At 49.0% G+C, this 19854-nt stretch overlaps 1 protein-coding gene across 3 annotated transcripts in view; it reads left to right on the top strand.

The window, feature by feature from the left end:
- The window catches only part of COL15A1 (collagen type XV alpha 1 chain), a 126861-nt gene that overhangs the window by 26268 nt on the left and 80739 nt on the right, over nucleotides 1-19854 (top strand). For all 3 annotated transcript variants that reach the window (XM_016961321.4, XM_016961323.4, XM_016961322.4), the window contains exons 3-5: nucleotides 15555-16102; nucleotides 17284-17358; nucleotides 19142-19222. In XM_016961321.4, coding sequence (XP_016816810.3) covers nucleotides 15555-16102; nucleotides 17284-17358; nucleotides 19142-19222 — 704 coding nt within the window. The remainder of the gene's footprint in view (nucleotides 1-15554; nucleotides 16103-17283; nucleotides 17359-19141; nucleotides 19223-19854) is intronic.

Below are 19854 nucleotides of genomic sequence, written 5' to 3'. Positions count from 1 at the left end.
TTTGGGAGTGAGGCATAAGCATTAGTAGTTTAAAAAAAAAAAAGTCTCCCCAGGTGATTCTACTGTGCAGCCAGGGTTGAGAACCACCGCTATGCAAGTAAAGCACTTCGTGCCCAGGACATAGTAAGGGCTCCGTATACAGGAACTATTGCCCATTCACTCATGCACAAAACAAACATTTATTGAGCACTTACCTATGCCAGGCTCTGGATTACATGCCAGGCATCACCTGTTCACAGCAGCTGTCTGAATTTATTTATGTACTATTTCTAGCATAGCTTCCAATAGAGGGATCGTGGAGTTCAGTGCTTTGTGAAGCCAGGACCCCAAGTCCATAATTCTAGGGAGAAGGTTTTACTGACAACGAGGAAAGGAGGGAAATGCAGAAAATGTACCCAAATCAGAGAAACCAAACCCTGTGTGTGGGAAGAGCAGTCTGAGCTCTCTGAGCCCTTAAGGGGTTAGCAGGAGAAGACAGTGTGGGCTTCAGACTTTCTGTGGGCTCCTCTGTAAATATCTGCCCCTACAACACCCCAGCTTCCACAGCTGTGATGTGGAAGGGCTTTCGATGATTGGTTTGATTGTTTTTAGCCGCAGAACTCTTCATTCAAATGAGACTTAATGGAACCCAAATTATTAAACAAATGAAGTCTGAATTGCTTGGGTGTATGTATATGAGTGTAGGTGAGTGTGTGCGGACGTGGGTTAGTGTGTGGGACAGGGTCTATGAATAGGTTGTGAGTGTGTGAGTAGGTAAGTGTGTGCATGTGTCAGTGTGTGAGTTTGTATGAGTCTAGGGTGAGTGCGGGTGGAGGTGCATGAGTCGGTGTATATTGGAGTATATAAACGTGTGTGTATTTGTATATCTATGTGTTAGTTTGTGTGGCGTGAACCTTCGAAAGTATGTCTATGAGTGTGTGTTATGAGTATGTGAACCTATGCGTGTGTATGAGAGAGTGGTAAGAATAACAGATTTGTACTGTGTATTTGTGGATGTATCCGTGTGTGCATGTGTGCCTGTGTGTTAGGGGGCCAAGGGGCAGGACTTCTCCTGCTAAGGCCTCCTGTATCCCCCTCCCTTTCTCATCCCCAGCCCTGGAACATACTGCTTGAAACCCCCTGGTCTATGTGTCTACACTGGCCCTGCCAGCAGTCCTGTGTCGCCTTGGAATGCTGGGCCTGACGGCTTCCAGGAGCCATGGGCTGTAGAGCATCCATGTCCAGCAGGTCACTGCATGCTCCCATCCCGTGCCCCTCACATGCCCCTGACAGGCCCCTTTTTCTCCGTGCCATTTTCCATGTGTTTTCCTCCCAGAACCCTGAGCTGAGCCCTCCAGAGCTGCCTGCCGGGTGGGGGTGATGACTCATTTCAGTTGATGTCATCCTCAGGATTCAAGGCCTTCAATGCACTCAAAGAGTCTTTGTTCCCCAAATGGAAAGGGAAAGTCTGTACACCGAGAAGAGTTGACAACGAAACTCTTCCCAGATGCCCATGGGTGCTCACGCCTGCCCGCACCTGCTGGCCTTCACTGTGCCACCTAGTCCACATGGTCCCTGGGGTGGCTCTGTGCCCAGGATCCAGGAAACAGAGGTTGAGGGAAGGGGGTAAAGGAAGGGACGTAAAGACCCCCACTGCAGCAAGACAGCAGGAACCACTGCTTCTTCCTGAGATGGGATATGCTCTTGCACTGCGGCTAACTGCTGCCAGGACTGAGGGGTCCGCGTGTGTGCACATGCACGTGGGCATGTGTGAAGGGAGCGGTGGTGAGCAGAGCCGGGTCACAGGATAGGGGAGTCACCCCATGCTCTCAGCAGAGCCGGATCACAGGACGGGGGAGCCACCCCACTCTCTCTCTCTCTGGGCTGTTCTCCTCAGTTCCTTATCCGCTGGGCCTGTTCATCAATTATGTTGCTAATTCTTTCATGGCTAGCAGGTGGTTGTGAGGCTGAACGGAGGTGCTGTGCACTGACAGCTTGAGAGTGCCCGGCCCTGGTCAGCACCCAACCCAATGAGTGAGGACTCCCAGTGTTTACCAAATGCTCACTACACACCAGGCCCTGTGTGAAGTAGGGTTCTCATTGTGTTGTCCGTTCTCACAATATCTCTGTGAGCCAGGTCCTAGTGCTGCCCCACTTTATAGATTAGGAGGCTACAGAGGGGCGAGGTGATCTGTGGAAAGGCCATGAGTGGCAGACCCAGGACTAAGCATAGGTCTGTCTGATGCCAAAGCCCAGGCAGTTAGCCCTTACCTGTGGCTGTCACTTGAGAGTGGGCATCAGATTGACGCAGGCAAGACCCTGAAAGACTCTGATTCCCTAGGCCCAAGCAGAAGGGGCAGACCTCTGACTTTTAAAAGCTCCCAGGGGTGACTCTGATATGTGGCTAGGGCTGCAACCTTCACACCAGGCTACCTTACCTAGTCCCATTTGAATCTTGACTCCAACTGCTTATTAACCTCATGGAATTGGAACGGTAATTTAAGCCTCAGTTTTCTAACCTGCAAATGGGGTAATAATATCATCCATCTCAGAAAGAATCAAGTGTAAGGATGACTGATTTGTGGAAAGCCCTTTGAACAGCACTTGGCATGCAGCAAGCCTGCGGAAAATTTTAGCTGCTGATGCTGTTGTTTCTTGACATTCTGTTCATTCAGAGTCCCCTTTGCCAGGCTCTGTGCTGGTGCTGAGGACCGAGAGATGAGTTGGCATGGTCCATGCCCAGGGCCCATGTCTAAGCATATGAGAGCAAGGGGAACTGGCCACTGGACTGCAGACAGATGAGGGTGTCTGGGAGGAAGGATGGAGGGGGACTGAGGGAACACAGAGGTATGCAGCTGGGCCTGGGAGAGCCACAAGGAAAGCTTGAAAGGCAATGGGCTGTAACAGGCAGAGCCCAGCTTCACATCTTCAGTGCTGGCTGCTGCACTGAGGATTCTGAGTGAGTGACTTCCTGTCTCTGGGGCTTGATTCCCTACTCTGCAAAATGAGAGAATGATCCCTGCGTTGCCTCCCTCCTGGCAGAAGGAACGGGTAAGAGGATGCTTTGGAAACAGGAGAGGATACTGGACAGGTGAGGATTATTTCCTGCTGGGCTAAGTGCTTTTCAGCTGCTGGCCAGGAAAACCAAGCTTCAGCCAGGACCCCAGCTCCAGGCTTCCTCAAATCGTCTTCTCTAGTTTAGGTCAGAGGCTCGAGAAAGCAAGAACGAGAGAACAAGAGAGCAAGAGAGAAAGAGAGAGAGGGAGGGAGAGAGAGAGAGGGAGGAGAGCTTATACAGTAACTTCATTAAACAGGAAAATTCCTATGCTATATATGAAAACCGGAAAAGAGAAGGAGGCGTTCTAAGTTTACATGTAGAAAAATGCTCTTCTGTAATTCAGAAAAATAGGGTCTTTGATTGTGGCCGAGCCAGGTCTCCTTTCTAAGTTGATCCAGGATTTTTTCCCTGGCAAGGAAACAGTTCTTTTTCTAAGAAATGCATTGGGTGATAGGTTTTTCTAAGAACCTCTCGCATCTTTGCTGGGTGCAGATAAACCCTCAGGCACCATGAGTTGTGTTGTGTTCATTTTCCTCAGAAAGGGAGTCAGGTGGAAACAGGAGCCCCCAGAGACTCCAGCCTGGGTGGGGCTGAGTTTCCACACAGGCAGAGAGCTGTGACATTTTCCTGAGCACAGTGCTCCTTGCCTCTGGCCAGGCCTTGCTGGCTAAAGACAAGGAAGTCTGTGGGGAGGGCTGGGTTTGTCCCGGCCCCTGTTGGAGTCATTCCTTCCAGGCCTGAAGGCTGTGGACTGAAAGAACCGGCAGTTAGGGGCGGTTAGAAAAACTGAAACACTGGCAGGAGACAAGGAGGAGGCAGACGATGAGGCTGTCAGACCTGGCAAGGGCCTTTGGAAAATATTTAGTCCAAGGCTCTAGTTTGACAGATATTGAACCTGAGGCTCAGAGAAGGGAAGGGACTGCTCAAAGTCATATGCCAAGTTGGTGGCAGAGTCCACCTTGCAGGCTGAGGCCCTTTCCACCACCCCATGCAACATCTGAGAGGTCAGGATGTAGAAGTTGAGGCCGACTTGTGTGTGGTCTCAGAGGGGTAGAGAGCTAGGCCCAGCCAGGTGGGTGGGAGTTGCAGGGGCGGTTGCCTCAGTTCAACATGAGAAAGGACTTCTGAAGACTTCGAATTGTGCAGCAATGGTCAGGTGGCCGTGAGTGGAGATGAGCAGGTGGAAGCCAGGTGGCTTTGGATGGGTGAGCATTGTAGGAAGCTCCTCCCCAGGTGGTGAGCTGCACTGTCCCACATAGTCTGCGGTTGCTGAACTCCTGTCCCTCCAGGGAGGTGGGAGAAAGGGAAGTCACATGCCAGATGTGATTTAGACATACCCAGGGTCCTTGGGGGCCACCTCTCTGTAGGGGTGTCCAAAGGGAAGGGAAAGAACCGTCCTAGAAGATGCAAGAACCCCACCCTCCCAACTTGCTGGCAGGACAAGCTGACAAAGGGCAAGGAGGAGGGACACGTGGCTTCTCCGACTGTCTGCCCCCCATGCTGCAGGCACAGAGGAGGGGGACTGAGCACCTCCTCTTCTCCCCAGGGGCTGAGTGCCAAGAAACTCAGGTGAGAGGAGCCCTTCTGGGGTCCCAAGGGCAGTCCCCCCACCTTACCCTACATACCCTCATCCTACTGGTCCAGCCCCAGGCCACAGGCAGTATAGGGTCATCTGGACCCCCTCAGCCCCGGCCCCCCAGTGGGAATACACCCACCCGCTTGCAGGAGTCACCGTGGCCCCGTTTAAGCTGACTGAAGTGTGCCGTTGGTCTTTAGAGGCGTGTGTGGGAATGGTAGAGACCCAGGAGGGGCACCTTCAGCCTTTCCCAGCACTCGGTGCAGAGAAACAGCAGAGGAGGGAAAGGAGGCGTTAAGGGTTCTAGGCCTGGCTTGGCCACACTCACTGCATGGCCTCAGATCTGCTCTCTTGGGTCCCTTAACAGACCTTTCGCTTTGAGTCTGTTGTTGGGATCCCGGTTCACAGCGCAGGTGGAAAGCCTTCCTTGCAGTTGGTGGAAGCGCAGTTCCCGTAGAGACCGCCAGGAGCCGCTGCCGCGCACGGTCCCGGGGCGTCCTCAGCCTCCCTCGCGCCTCCGTCCGGACATATCCGCAGCGCTCCTTCACCTGGAGCGAGGAACGCTCCTTAGCCTCCTCCGGCTTTAAATGCTAACTAGCGCTAGCGCTGGGCTCAGGTCCCAGATGATCATCTGTGAGAGGGAGCTTTGCAAAGCCAGCTACAGTTCTCTAGGGAGGCAAGGCTCCAAAGCTCAGGCTAGTCCCGGGCACTGCTTCAGGACCCCACAGATGGAAGGACTGATCCAGCCCATCGCACGGAAGGGGAAACCGAGGCCCAGCGGGGTAGGGGAGGTGCCAGATGATGTCCCTGAGCCTGTGGCAGAGAGGAGGAGGAGAGGTGAGAGTTCGCTCCTGTTCTTCATCTCTGGCCAAATCGCTGTCATCTGTGTGGAAGGAAAACCTGAACCCTGCTCTGTTTCTTCATGGCTGGGATTCTGCCTGGTTTCCATGGAAACTGGCTTTGGACCCTTGGGAGGAAAGTCGCACCCTGCCCTGACTGCTCAGATTTTCCTCTGCCTCCTCTGTCTCTGAAACCGTCTGATTTCTCCTCTCTGCGCCCTGAGGAGGGGCCACCCCAAAACTGCACTTAGGAGTCTGAACTAGATTTGAGGGAGGGAGGCTCAGGTTGTCTCTCCCTGTGTCCGTTCCTTCACAGCATCCCCTTGGCTCTGTGGATGTTTAGAGGAGGGGGGATGACTTTGGCCCTTTTTGCAGAGTGAGAGTGGGGCCCCCGTGTGTTGGGGTGCAGCTGAGCCTGACTGGAAAGATTTAGATGTGAGAAGATGGGGAAGAGTGATGTTACTAGAAGGAATAGCATGAGTGAAGGCAAAGACACGGGGGGAGAATGAGGAGATGAAGCAGAGGGTGTCTCGAGTAGAATTTTGCTTTTATGCTGAAGGCACTGGGGAGCCATTGAAGGCTTTGGAGCTTGTAATAGGAGCAGATGACTGCTAATGGTCACCTAGATAGTGAGCTGCTTGAGCACACATGTTCCAGGCTTAGCTCCATGTCTCCAGCGCTACACAAGGCACAATGTGGGAGCTTTAGAAATATGATCAAATTCATGAATTGGAAAAGTAAGTTGAAAACCCCCATTGGAAATGAAGCTATCTCTAAGCATTAATGAAGTGAGAGAATAAGACCGGTCAGATGTAGCCCCAGGAAGTGTTTGAAGGCAGTGAAAATACATAGAATAAATCACAGTGGATGTGGCTCTGAGAGTCTATCTGGTCTAACTCTCTGATGGGGAAACTGAGATCAGGGAGGGGGAGCAGCTGGCCCAAGGTCACAGACAGAGTCTTGAACCTGAGTCCTTCCTCCCCTCCCTGGGTCTCTCATTGCCCCATGGATTCATGCCTCCCAGATGGGCTCCCTGGGCCAGTGGATCCAGCATCGTGGAGATGGGAGGGAACGTGGACTTTCAGGTGATGGATGGGCATGCAGTGAGGTCACTGTTGGATGTCAGACTGGAGCCTGACCTCAGTGACTCTCACCAGGGCCTCAGACTGTGAGCCTGGCACCTTCAATTCGGGAATGCCTAGGATTTAGTTCAGCCAGCAAACACTTCCTGAGGACCTGCTCAGGGACAGAGCCTGGGTGTGGGGGAGACAGGGAGAAGTGGACGCCAGTTCCTACACTTAAGGAGGTTCCAAGATGGTAGGGTCCAACACCTTAGTCATATAATGCCATATATGCTACATAGAGTCAGGGCCAAGTGCAGGAGCGGGAATGCCCAGACTACCTGGTAGGGGAATCCAAGAAGACTTCATGGAGGAGGTGATGACATTGAAGTTGGGCCCTGAGATGTGTGGAGCAGTTCCTCAAGTGGAGGGAACAGCATACACAAAGGCTCAAAGGTGTAAAATGTAGGACCCATTCAGGATACCTTGAGTTTTCCAGTATGACAATTGCATGGGAAATAGCAGGGTAATAATAATAGTGAAAGAAATGGCAGCTACCATTTATTAAGCACTCTGTGTGCTAAGCAGTGTGCCAAACATTTTAGGTATATTATTTTATTTAAGTCACACAACTGTCCTCTGAGAGAAGTATTATTATCTGGGGATAAGTGTGGGCCGCTTCCAAGAATCCTCAGGCTGCAGAGTTCCATCAGCATGCTCCACGCCAGTCCCCAATCCCCTCCAAAATGGCGGGATGTCTTCCCACCAGCTGTGATCTCCACCCTCCTCCCTTCTTGCCCAGCACAGAGCCATCCAAGGTCAAGCCCATGGACCCAGTTGCTGGGCCTGTTTGTCTTGGCTCCCTGGCTTCTCCTCCCCTCCCTGGTGGCTGCCTAAGCAGGTGGCCCTCCTGCTGGAGGCCAAAGGGAAATGAGCCAGCAGGCCCAGGCGCAGCCGCGAGTGAGCATGGGTCACTCCAGGTCAGGGGTCGTCCCCTACCACGCCATGCCATGGGACAGTGGATGTGGAAGGATGTGGTGGGGGTTGCTGAGAGCAGAGCTGGGCTGCTGGGGCTGACTTGGGCTTGCTCTACATTCATGGCTGGCCTCCCTCTTGGCGGACTCTGTGGAAACAAGGCCTGCGGGCCAGCGCCTATCCATGTGTCCTGTCTTGAATGGCTGAGGTCTAGGGGGATGGAGGGTGGGAGGGTTAGGAAGGGATCTTTTTTGCAGACTTTGATTTTTGTTAAGCTTATACCTTGCATTTCCCATCTGTCGTCTCATTGAATCCCCACATGGGAAGTGGGCAGGGACCTCCCCTGATCACCAGGAAGTCATCGCCCAAAGGCTTTGTGTTTGGTAAAGGGCAAAGGAGGGGTCTCATCCCAGCTGTGTCCAAGGAAGAGGATGTTCTCCACTGCAGGCTGCCTCCTTTGCCCCCTCTCCAGCTGACCAACCACTGGCCAGGACCTGGAGTGGTCGGGGCTGTGGGAGGGCACCAGCTCTGGGACTCGTGGTACCAAGACTCTGTCCACCCTTGCTTGGCTGCCCCATCTGTTGCTTCCTGGCTGTGCCTCCTGGCCATGGAAGTCTCCCTGAACATCAATTTCCCTGTCTAGAAAACAAGGATGTTGGAAAGATTCATGAATTTTTGTTTTTAAGCAGACTCCTGGGCATAAGAATTCCCAGAATTGCTACGTGCAAGCCTGGATCTACTGGCCATGGGAAGCACTAGGCTGGTTTAAGCAATGAGCTTTCTGAGTGGGAGCCTCTCAGGCCCTTCTCCCTGTGTCCCCTGAACGCTTAACCTGGCCCTGGATCCCTCAGAGACACCACTTGGAAACAAGCCACAGGATGTGAAGCTCTGGTGCTTTTACTCTCTGTGGCACCAGGAATTTTCCAAGCAGAAAGAGGCTTCCCCCTCCTGTTCCCAGCAGGAAAGAGAGAGGAAGTAGAGGAAAAGCTTTTTACTGGATTGGATAAGTGAAGAAGAAAGCAGAGCTCTCAGTAGGGTGTTTGTGGTTTTGTTTTGTTTTTATCTTTAAACCGTGGAGGAAAGAAAAGAAATCTCAGTGGGATGTGTGGTTTTCTTTGTTTCTTTTCCTTCTTTTTTTCTTTCTTTCTGTACAAAGATAAGCTGTATCTGAGTGAGGAAAAGCAAGAAGAATAGGTTTTATGATTTCTATAAGTGGATGCAAGGAGTTAATCTCTTTAAAAATATGTAGATGTCTTTACTTTTCATACCATGTATATGCTGTAAAATAGAAAAAAGTATAAAAAGATATCCAGTGAAAAGCAAGTCTCCCAGCCCCCAGCCACCAGCTCCCTTCCCTGGAGACAACCACTGCCCCGTTTCTTGTGTATTCTTCTAGAGCTATTGTAATATACCATATATATTTAAATATATCTTGTATATTTAATTTGTATTAGTACATACATTTCCAACTGATAGCAATTCACTTCCGCACCTTGTTATTTTGTCTGTTTTTATATAGTACATCTTGATTGTTTCATATTAGTACTTAAGGAATCACATCTTTTGAAACGCTGCCTTGGATTTCGTTGTGTGAACCTGTCATCATTTATTATATTAATCATTCCCAAAGATGGGAATTTTAGGTAAATTTAAACCACGATGCTGTGAATATTTGTGTATGTACTTTATATTTCACATATGTAACTTTATCTGTTAAAAAATTCATAGAAGTATGACTGCTGGGTCAACGAGTACATGCACATTTGCCATTTTGATAAATGTTATTAAATTGCCTCCCACCACGTTATAACAATTTATGCTCCTGCCAGTAACGCAGGAGAAGGCCTGCTGCCTTAAACCCTTGCCAACACAGCGTATTCTGATCTTTGCCAATCTGATAGGGAAAATGGTATCCCTTCGTAATCTTAACTCATTCTCTCATTATGAATGAGGTTGAGTATTTTTCATATGTTTAAGATTTTAATTTCTTTTACTGTGTCTAGAATTTTCTATTCTTTGCCCATTTTTCTTTTGGGTATTCATTTACTTTGCATATTAGAGAAATGAGTTTGTTGCTGTGATTTTTGTAGCAAATATCAATCATTTCATGGTTTTGGGGTTTTCTTTGACATTGCAGGGATTATCTTTATTATTATTATTATTATTATTATTATTAGTTCTATGCAGAACTTTTTTTTCTAAGTGGTCTAATTTAACCAAATTTACCAATCTTTTAACTAAAATTAATTTCTGTTTTAAAGCAAGTTGTAAACTGGAGAGGATAAGCATTCAATTGAGAATCAAATCTGAGTTCATGGCCAGCAAACACTTCCTCTCTATTAACCTTAGTTTAGTGTTTTCTAAAATGAGGTGATTGGAGGCTGAGCGCAGGGGCTCACACCTGTAATCCCAGCACTTTGGGAGGCCAAGGCAGGAGAATCACTGAGTCCAGGAGCTCGAGACCAACGTAGGCAATATAGCGAGACCCTGTCTCTACAAAAAAATGAAAAAATTAGCTGAGTGTGATGCTGCATGCCTGTAGCCCCAGACATTTGGGAGGCTGAGAGGTGGAAGGGTCATTTAAGCCTGGGAGGTGGAGGCTGCAGTGAGCTGTGATCATGCCACTGCATTCCCACCTGGGCAACAGAGCAAGACTCTGTCTCAAAAAAAAAAAGAGGGGACTTGAGAATATGTACACATTCATTCATTTGTTCATTCATTCACTATAAGCCCTGGGTTGGTTACTGGGAACACAGATGGCCCAGTGGGAAGAGAGGCAAGTGACCCAATAGTGACATGCGGGGGCTATGATGGAGGACCCCATGTGTACAGAGAGGACTTCTAATGCAGCCCCCAGAGGGGAGGGTGTGGGTGCGGGAGGTGAAGCGAGATTTCAGGGGAAGCGAGGCCTGGGCTGATGAGCAGGAGTCATTCAGTGAAAATAACTGGGCTGGGCTGGGGCAGATGGCACAGAGGAAAGCATTCCTGGCAGGGGTGGGAGTCCCTGGGACAGCATGGGGCACGCCGGGGCTGTGTCAGGCATGTCAGGGAGTAGGGAGTGCAGCTGGGTCCTGACCACAGAGGGCCTCTTGAGCCAGGTGGCAGCAGCCTGGTCAGCCCTGGCCCTGAGGGCCATGAAAAATCCTATTTCACAGAAGGCTTCTAAGCAGGATAGCAACAGGATCAGATGTGCTCTTTTGTCGAGGAGGGGTTAATCGTTTTCATAAAAATTGTATGAAATATTTTCCATGAAATTTGCTATAAAGAAAAATACAATGAATATTTCTTTTGAATACCACCTGAACAATTAACACTATCACTACAGTTGAAAAGCCCCGTGGACCTCTCCCAAATTGCATCTCTCTGCCTCCCTTAAATGTTGGCAAGAATATGCTGCTGGTGGGTCTGCGACATGCATGACACGGTTGCTTCAGAGAACAATTTTGCAACATTCAGGGAAGCTGTAGGTGCACATACCCATATTATCCAATAATTCCACTTCCAGCTGTGGAATTACCTGCACAGGTAAGCAGGAGGAGATGTGTATAAGGGAGTCCGTGGCAGTATCATTTGTAATATTGATGGAAACCTCACCTTCCACCAACAGAAATGTGAATCAACCCATTGTAGCTTATTTATACCATAGAGTACTGTTGTGAAAATATAAGGCCAGGCCAGGCGCGGTGGCTCATTCACGCGTGTAATCCCAGCACTTTGGGAGGTCAAAGTGGGCGGATCACCTGAGGTCAGGAGTTCAAGACTAGCCTGGCCAACATGGCGAAACCCCGTCTCTACTAAAAGTACAAAAATTAGCCGGGCATGGTGGTGGGCACCTGAATCCCAGCTACTCAGGAGGCTGAGGCAGGAGAATCGCTTGAACCCAGGAGTCAGAGGGTGCAGTGAGCCGAGATTGTGCTACTGCACTCCAGCCTGGTCAACAAGAGCGAGACTCTGTCTCAAAAAAAAAGAAAAGAAAATATAAGATCAGAGCCACATGTATCAACAGGGATAAATCTAAAAAATACAATGCTGAGTGAAAAATAAAAGCAAGTTTCAGAAGAATGTGTGCATCATGCCACCATTTATATGAGGTGTAGAACACACACCTTGGTTCTACATTCTGTTAGAAACACGTATCGAGTGGACATACAAATGCTTGGGAGTGATAAACACCAAATTCACAAGAATGGCTCCTGCCAGAGCCATGGGCAGAGGAAAAGGACTGAAGAGAGTTCATGGAGCTTCAGCTGAATTGATACTGTCTTTCTTAAGTGGAGTCGTGGGCACATACTTGTTCCTCATAATATTACAATTATTTTTTTTAGAGACAGGTCTCACTCTGCCACCCAGGCTGGAGTGCAGTGGGGTGATCATAGCTCACTGTAGCCTCAAACTCCTAGGCGCAAGTGATCCTCCTGGCCAAACTTCCAGAGTAGTAGATTACAGGCATGCACTACCACATTCTGCTAATTTTTAAATTTTTTGTAGAGATGGTCTCTCTGTGTTGCCCAGGCTGGTCTCAAACTCCTGGCCTCAAGCAATTTTCCTACCTTGGCCTCCTAAAACACTGGAATTACAGCCATGAGCCACCATACCAGGCCCTATTTTAAAATTTAAAAAAATGATATATAGAGAGAGAGATAGGATATTTCTTTGTTGCCCAGGCTGAAGTGCAGTGGCATGATCGTAGTTCATTGCAGCCTCAAACTCTTGGGTTCAAGTGATTCTACCACCTCAGCCTCCCGAATAGCTGGGACTACAGGCACACATGACCACACCCATTAATGTATAATGTATTTTATTTATCCATTGTTTTTTAAAATGATTTCAACATATAATCAATATAAATAGTATTGAGATATTTTTCCAAGCAAAGTCTTTGAAATTTAGTTTGTAGTTTACATTTATGACACATCTCAGTTGGGAAGACCCATTTTTCAAGTGCTCAATAGCCATATGTGGCTCCTGGTTATCAAATCAGACAGGGCAGGGTCTGGTACGATAGAAACTTAGAGGTCACCAGTTACAACCTGATACAACTTTATCAACAGATAGAGTTGTGTCGGGTGACCTCTGCGGTTCTTTTCTAAACCAGCAAGTCTAGATGACAGTGATGATGATGATGATGATGATGATGGCTACCTTTTTTCTTTTTTTTTTTAGACAGGGTCTCGCTCTGTCACCCAGGCTGGAGTGCAGTGGCATGATCATGGCTCACTGCAGCCTTGACCACCTGGGCTCAAGCAATCCTGCCACCTCAACCTCCTGGGTAGCGGGGACTACAGGTGCACACCACCTGGCTTTTTTGTTGTTTTGTGGAGGTGAGGTCTCACTATGTTGCCCAGGCTGGCCTTGAACTCCTGGGCTCAAGTGATCTGCACTCCTTGGCCTCCCAAAGTGTTGGGATTACAGCTGTGAGCCACAGTGTGTCCAGCCATGATATCCACCACTTTTTAGGCATCTGCCATGTGCCAGCACTTTGTGTTATGTCCTTTAATCCTCACAACAACGCTATAGGCTAATTAGTCACATTTTTTAAAATTGTGGTTAAGCATACATAGCATAAAATTTGGTATTTTAACCATTTAACAACCAAGTGTCTCATATTGTTCTTTATACTGTATTTTTTTGTGTAACCTAGATATTTCATAATAATTGAGGTTAGTACTGGCGGTAAGCAGCCTTCTCTGTGAGTGTTGCAGAGTTGAGATGGGGGCACGGCAGTCAGGGCATCTCCCTCTCCCAGCCACTGAGTATACATACCCATTCATGGGAAGTTTGAGTTCCTGGACCACCTGGAGTCTTGACTCCATCCTTCTTGCTGCTGAAAGGTCATTGATATAGTAGGCAGACTAGGTGGAGCCCCACCCGCAACCCCGGTACAGACTCCCCCGTCTCAGTGAGGCTACAGCAGTGAATCAGCCAGAAATCACACCAGCCATGGCTCGAAAATGTCCTGCCACTTACTGGCTGAGTAACCTCGGGCCAGTCATCTCATCTTCCCAAGGGATAAGAGCAGTTAATTTCCACGGCTGCTGTGAGGACTGAGTAAAACTATGCATGAAAACCACATTGTTATTATTCTTTATAAGGGAGCTCAAGGGCACAGAGGCAGGCTCCCATGTCAGCCTCGCTTTCCTGGTCGGTGCTGCAGGAGTGATTATCCCTGCACATTGACCTCTTGAGATTGTTCAGTGGATATAATAAAAATAAAGAATAGCGAATGTTTGTTGCACTGCTACCATTATTAACCAGGGGTTTCCGTGGATGGTCTCATTTAGTCATTCTTTTGGAGCCCATTCTAGTGCCTGTATGATAGAGGAAGACACTCAGACTTGGAGTGGTTCAGTGACTCACTGGAGTTCACACAGCTACGTAGTTGTGTCCAATAAGATGGTGGCAAGTTGGGTAAACTGGAAATCAGGCTGATTCCTCAGGTAGGGCTTTCCTTAGAGGGTCTCTCGAGTGTTTGGGGTTTTCTCTGGAGACAAACCCGCCAAGTCCTCAGAAACCACTTAGGTTCTCAGTGGCCTCTGGCCTTTGGCGATAGCCCAGACAGCCATCAGTCAGTCTGCCCTGCCCTCTGGCCTCCAGAGGAGGACACTGCTCGATTCTGATCCTTACTCATTCCAGGCCTCCTCATCTGGTTGAATCCTCAGGATCCGGCTTCACTTCCAAGGCCAAAGGGTGTTACTTGTCCATTGTCCTGGCTACAGTGGTCTTGTCCCCCTCTCCCTGGGACTTGCCTTCCTGTCTCACTACTGGTACCTTGGATGTCAACTCAGAAGTGGGTGCATGTTGCTGCAAGCTAGTCTGCAGCTTTCTCCTGGGGAAAATACTTGGATGGGCCAACATTCTGGAGCCTGGGGGCCTTTTCAGGACACCATAATGGAGCTCCACCATTTCTCCCTGCAAGGTGTGGTGGCATAGCCTCTGGGGTCAGATGCTCTGGGTTTGAAACTTGCATGCAACTTACCTTGAGCAAATTTGTTAATTTCTCTAAGCCTCAGTTTTCTCAGAAGTAAGATGGGGATAAGAGTACCTAACCTCATAGGTTTGTTGTGAGGATTACATGAGCTAATGTATGTAGAGAGCTTAGAGCAGGGCCTGGTGCAGACAGAGCTTAGGGAATGTGGATGGTGATGGCGGTGATGTCAAAGGCGATGAAAATGACGCAAATTTCAATTGCCTTGAGGCCTGGGAACACTTCACTGTGTCCCTGATTTTCCCTGCACACTCAGAGGCACTTAAACAATAGACCTCATTCAAAACAAAACAAACCTATCCAGTTTTTTTGTTTTTTTTTTTTTGAGATGGACTCTCCCTCTGTCACTGAGGCTGGAGTGCTGTGGTGCAATCTCGGCTCACTGCAACCACCACCTCCAGGGTTCAAGTGATTCTGCTGCCTCAGTCTCCCAAGTAGCTGAGATTGCAGGCATGTGCCAGCATGCCTGGATAATTTTTGTATTTTTAGTAGAGATGAGGTTTCACCATGTTGGCCATGTTATCCTCGAACTCCTGACCTCAAGTGATCCACCTGCCTGGGCCTCCCAAAATGCTGGGATTTTAGGCGTGAGCCACCATACCTGGCCCCTATTCAGTTTTATAGTGGGGAAAAAAAAAATCTCCAAGTCAATGGGGGAACATTATATATTCTAGGGATTACTCATAAGTGTTTTCCAAACTACAGGTCATGAACTATTAGTGGGTTATAAAATCAATTTAGTAATTAATTACCAGCATGTTTTTAATAAAATGAAGCAGAAAAAGAATAATTAAATGAAAAGAAAAATATTTGAGTGCCTGGTGAGTATTAAATCATGTTCTATGAAACTTCTGTTTCAGTGTTACAGATATCTGTCTACACGTGTGTATATTGGGTTGCAGTGCAAATGCATTTCTTTTTGTGGGTCGTTGTCAAAACGTTTGAAAAACAACCATTTAGGAACTACAGTTTCAGTGGGGTTCCTGAGTGATCCCGTTTCATTTGTGACTGCGTTTCTTCCTCATTTTCAAGCAAAGTGGAATATACCTGTAAAGCGCGGCCTCTCTCTCCCTCCCTGCAGAGACTGCTTCCCAGGGTCACCTGGACCTCACGCAGCTCATCGGTGTCCCGCTGCCCTCGTCCGTATCCTTTGTCACAGGCTATGGTGGCTTCCCGGCCTACAGTTTCGGGCCTGGTGCCAATGTTGGCCGCCCAGCCAGGACTCTCATCCCATCCACCTTCTTCAGGGACTTCGCCATCAGCGTCGTGGTGAAGCCCAGCAGCACCCGTGGTGGCGTGCTCTTCGCCATCACTGACGCCTTCCAGAAGGTCATCTACCTGGGCCTGCGGCTCTCAGGTGTGGAGGACGGCCACCAGCGGATCATCCTCTACTACACGGAGCCAGGCTCCCATGTGTCCCAAGAGGCTGCTGCCTTCTCGGTGCCTGTGATGACCCACAGGTGGAACCGCTTCGCCATGATTGTCCAGGGTGAGGAAGTGACCCTCCTCGTGAACTGTGAGGAGCACAGCCGCCTCCCCTTCCAGCGGTCCTCCCAGGCTTTGGCTTTTGAGTCCAGCGCTGGAATCTTCGTGGGCAATGCAGGAGCTACAGGGCTCGAGAGATTCACTGTGAGTTAAAGTCCCACTCCAGGTAGATCAGGGAGGTGGATGAACAGACTCGCCATGCAATAAATGGAGCAACTATTATTGTTATTATTTTATTCTTATGTCCTCAAAGAAGCATGCGTGTTATGATGGGAAATAACACTAGGCCTGGAACCCCAAAACCTAGATTTCCATCCTCAGTTTTCAACTTACCTTGTGAATTTGAGACAGTTATCCAGATTCTCTGATCCTCTCTGTGTTTCCTTATCTGTAAGTGGAGATAAGAAAACCTACCCCACAGTCTTGTAGGTCAAATAAGATAATCTGTGTGAAAGCACTTTGTACGTTTTAAGATTTTATATAAAAGAGCAAGGTTTGTTATAGCCCTAAATGGTTTGATCTTTGGATATGGGTGACAATTGCACGTAAGTAATTTCTGAAAAGGTGGGATACACTAGAATACCAGAGTGAGAGGTAGCTTTTCCCGCCTTCTAGGCAATGTGCACTTAAAAAAAATTTAAACTGACTTTACTATCAAAATGGGCTTTTATGAATAAGACATTCTAAAGGTCACTAAGTTATTGTAGTTACTCATTTAGTCAGCACATGTATTTACTGATGTCTCGTTGGTGAACAGGACAGCACCACGGGGTGGAGTTTGGGTTTATCTGGAGTAGAGTGAAAGACATTGGAGAATGTTAAGAAGTTAAAACACAAAGGGCAATTTTTAAATGCTCACTTTAGGAGCCTCATGGAGAGGAAGCTGTCAGGTGTGGGGAGAGGGGAGGAGAGTGGAGGCAGGGAGGCTGTGGTAGCCCTTCTTGGGACGAGGCCTTCAAACCCAGAAGCATTGAGCTGCAGGGGAAAGAGCTTTCTGGGAGAGGGAGATGTGCGTTTCAGGGCCTGCCGCTGACAAGCTGGGGACCTGGAGACAGGAGGCTGCTGTGGTGTGCACACTTGAACACAATGCTCCCCAAGGGCCTCTCTGGCCCAGGGGTCAGTATGATACTGGCCCAAGGAGAGTCCCCCCATAACTGAGAGTGGGCCAAGAGGTGGCCTGGCTTTGTGGTTGAGACTGCAGGCTGTACATCCTCATTCTCACGCTTTTACCTGTTCGTCTCCATTGCAAAAACAATCATGTCTTCCACTGGCAGTCATGCTGTGTATGTGCAAACCGTGGCTTCTGATCCGTCTCTTTTCCCCAGGGCTCCCTCCAGCAGCTCACCGTGCACCCCGACCCCAGGACTCCCGAGGAGCTGTGTGACCCTGAAGAGTCCTCGGTGAGCTCCCCTACTATCCCACATTGGGCCCTGCAACCCCAGCAGCCGCAGCCTGGGGAGGGCTGGATGCCCAGACAGTGGTGTGGAGTTTCTGAAACCTCTCATTTTGGCAACTGCTGCCTCAAGTCCTATTTTGGGCTTTTGGCGTGATTTCACTTTTTAAAGAGCATCAGCCATCTCTGGTGTGGGGAGCTGTGTTTCTTATAACGTGTCAGGATCTTCCATGGCTGTGGCCGTCAATGGCCTGCTTTCCCGCCTTCTTGCCAAGAAATGGTGTCAAGATTCTAAAATCAAAGTTAAAACTGAGATATTCTGGGAGTAAATTCCTATAAAAAACGATCCTCAACTTAGCTTTTATGCTTGGCAAATGAGTTCGTTCCTAAGCTGGGGATGGAGTGGTGGGCAGGAAAAAAAAGATGACTCCTTCTTCCCTCCCTCTAAGGATTGACTGAGCACCTGCTGGGTGCCAGCCCTGGGTAGGTGCTGGAGATAAAGGAATAACTGGGAACTGTTTAATAAGCTGCTCATGTCCACTTCCATACCCAAATACAGTGGCAGAGCTGAGTGTGATGGGAACAGGGGGAGATCCTCAAACCCAAACTCAACGTGTCAGGTGGGAGCAGGAAGAGGAAAGAGGAGGAACTCGAAGCCAGTTAGGGAGCAGGTGATGCCTGACCAATGACAAGGGTGAGGCCTCCCAGGGAGAAGGGGTCCAGGATGCAGTCAGAGGTGAGCAGAAGGTAGCACATTCCTGCAATTCCTGTTGCCTTTTGGGTGGCGTCAACGTCACAAAAGAACATAAATTGATTTTGTTAACTTTGTAAAAAACAAAATGCTGTCGATTCTGTTGGAAAGCCCCTGAGAGGTGGAATTTGGGCCCGTGAGAATGCCTGTGTTCCATGAGCCAGTGGTCCCAGCCTGACAGTCATGTGATGCTGATCAGTGTAGTCACGCGTTAGTCTCTGCATTGCCATTAATACTGAAAAAGTAGAAACAACCCAAGGGTCCAAGAACAAGGAATTGGTTACAAAATCACAGCACTCGGGCTCCTTGTCTGCCTTTAGGAGGCTAATTAGAAAGATTAGGTAATGCCAGGAAGTCATGCTTCGGCTGTAATTGTTCCCAGCGCAAGATTCCAATGACAGCCTCACAAAGGCTGGGAGAGTGGTGGGGACCTGGATCGAATGAAAGTCGATATGTTAGAGAGAGTGAGAAATCATTGTGTATTCTGTTAGAGCAATAAAATGTGGAAAGAAATAAAATGAACAACCAGGCTGGGCGCAGTAGCTCACGCCTGTAATCCCAGCACTTTGGGAGGCCGAGGTGGGTGGATCACTTGCGGTCAGGAGTTGGAGACCAGCCTGGCCAACATGGTGAAACCCCGTCTCTACAAAAAATACAAAAATTAGCCTGGCGTGGTGGCGTGTGCCTGTAATCCCAGCTACTTGTGAGGCTGAGGCAGGAGAGTCGTTTGAACCCAGGAGGCAGAGTTTGCAGTGAGCCGAGATCGCACCACTGCACTCCAGCATGGGTGACAGAGTAAGAGAGAACCTGTCTCAAAAAAATAAAAAAAATAAAAATAAATAAATAACCAGCCATGCACACTGCACACACGCTGTCTCCTTAACCCCACTCCGTCTCTCATAGACACACACACACACACACACACACGGTGTCTCTGTAGGAGAGTCGGTTTGTCAGTTTCTGTGACTTTCCCAGTCATCCAACTCTTATGGGCCCTGCCCGCTCTGCCCGGTGTGTGGCACAGTTTGTCTCCACACAGGCATCTGGAGAGACCAGTGGGCTGCAGGAGGCAGACGGAGTAGCTGAGATCTTAGAAGCCGTCACCTACACTCAAGCCTCGGTGAGTACTGGGATGCTGTGCCATGTGATCTTGCTCAGCTTTTAGCAGGCTGAGAATTACTAGAGGGGGCCCAGAGTCCTGGGTCTGACCTCTTTGTTTCCAGACCTGTGAGCTTAATCGTTGACTCAGCTGGGGAGGTCAGGAAAATAACGGCCAATGGGCACTTTGCAAAATCCCCTGGTGAACCGCAACACCAGCTCCCTCAGTGCCACCCTGTGTGTGGCCATCAGAGGGCTGTCAAGGGCAAACGCTGTGCTGTATTGCTTTGGAGCCTTGGGTAAAAAGCCTGTGGCCTTAGGTAACTTACTCAACCATTCTGAACCTCAACTTCTCTTCCAAGAATGGTGATTCTAATAGCCCTATCTCATAGGGTTGTTTCCAGGGTTAGATGATGAAGTGCAGGGACAAGCCTCAGCCCAGCATCTGGCATGAGGGAAATGGCCCTGAACGATGGCTCTTGTTATATTTGCTCAGTGCTCCAGCTGTGAAAGCACAGTCAGGACCCCAGTCTTGTGAGTCACAGAGTCCTCCAGGGAGCTCACTTCTGACGCATGGGAAAGGCAATCCTAACTTCCAGTGGCCTGGACCTCCTCCTTCCTGGGAATGCTCCCTGTGGCTGAGACATGGAAGTG

Source organism: Pan troglodytes, chromosome 11 (assembly GCF_028858775.2).
Source record: "Pan troglodytes isolate AG18354 chromosome 11, NHGRI_mPanTro3-v2.0_pri, whole genome shotgun sequence".
Taxonomy (NCBI): Eukaryota; Metazoa; Chordata; class Mammalia; order Primates; family Hominidae; genus Pan; species Pan troglodytes.
This window is presented reverse-complemented; position numbering and strand designations above follow the sequence as displayed.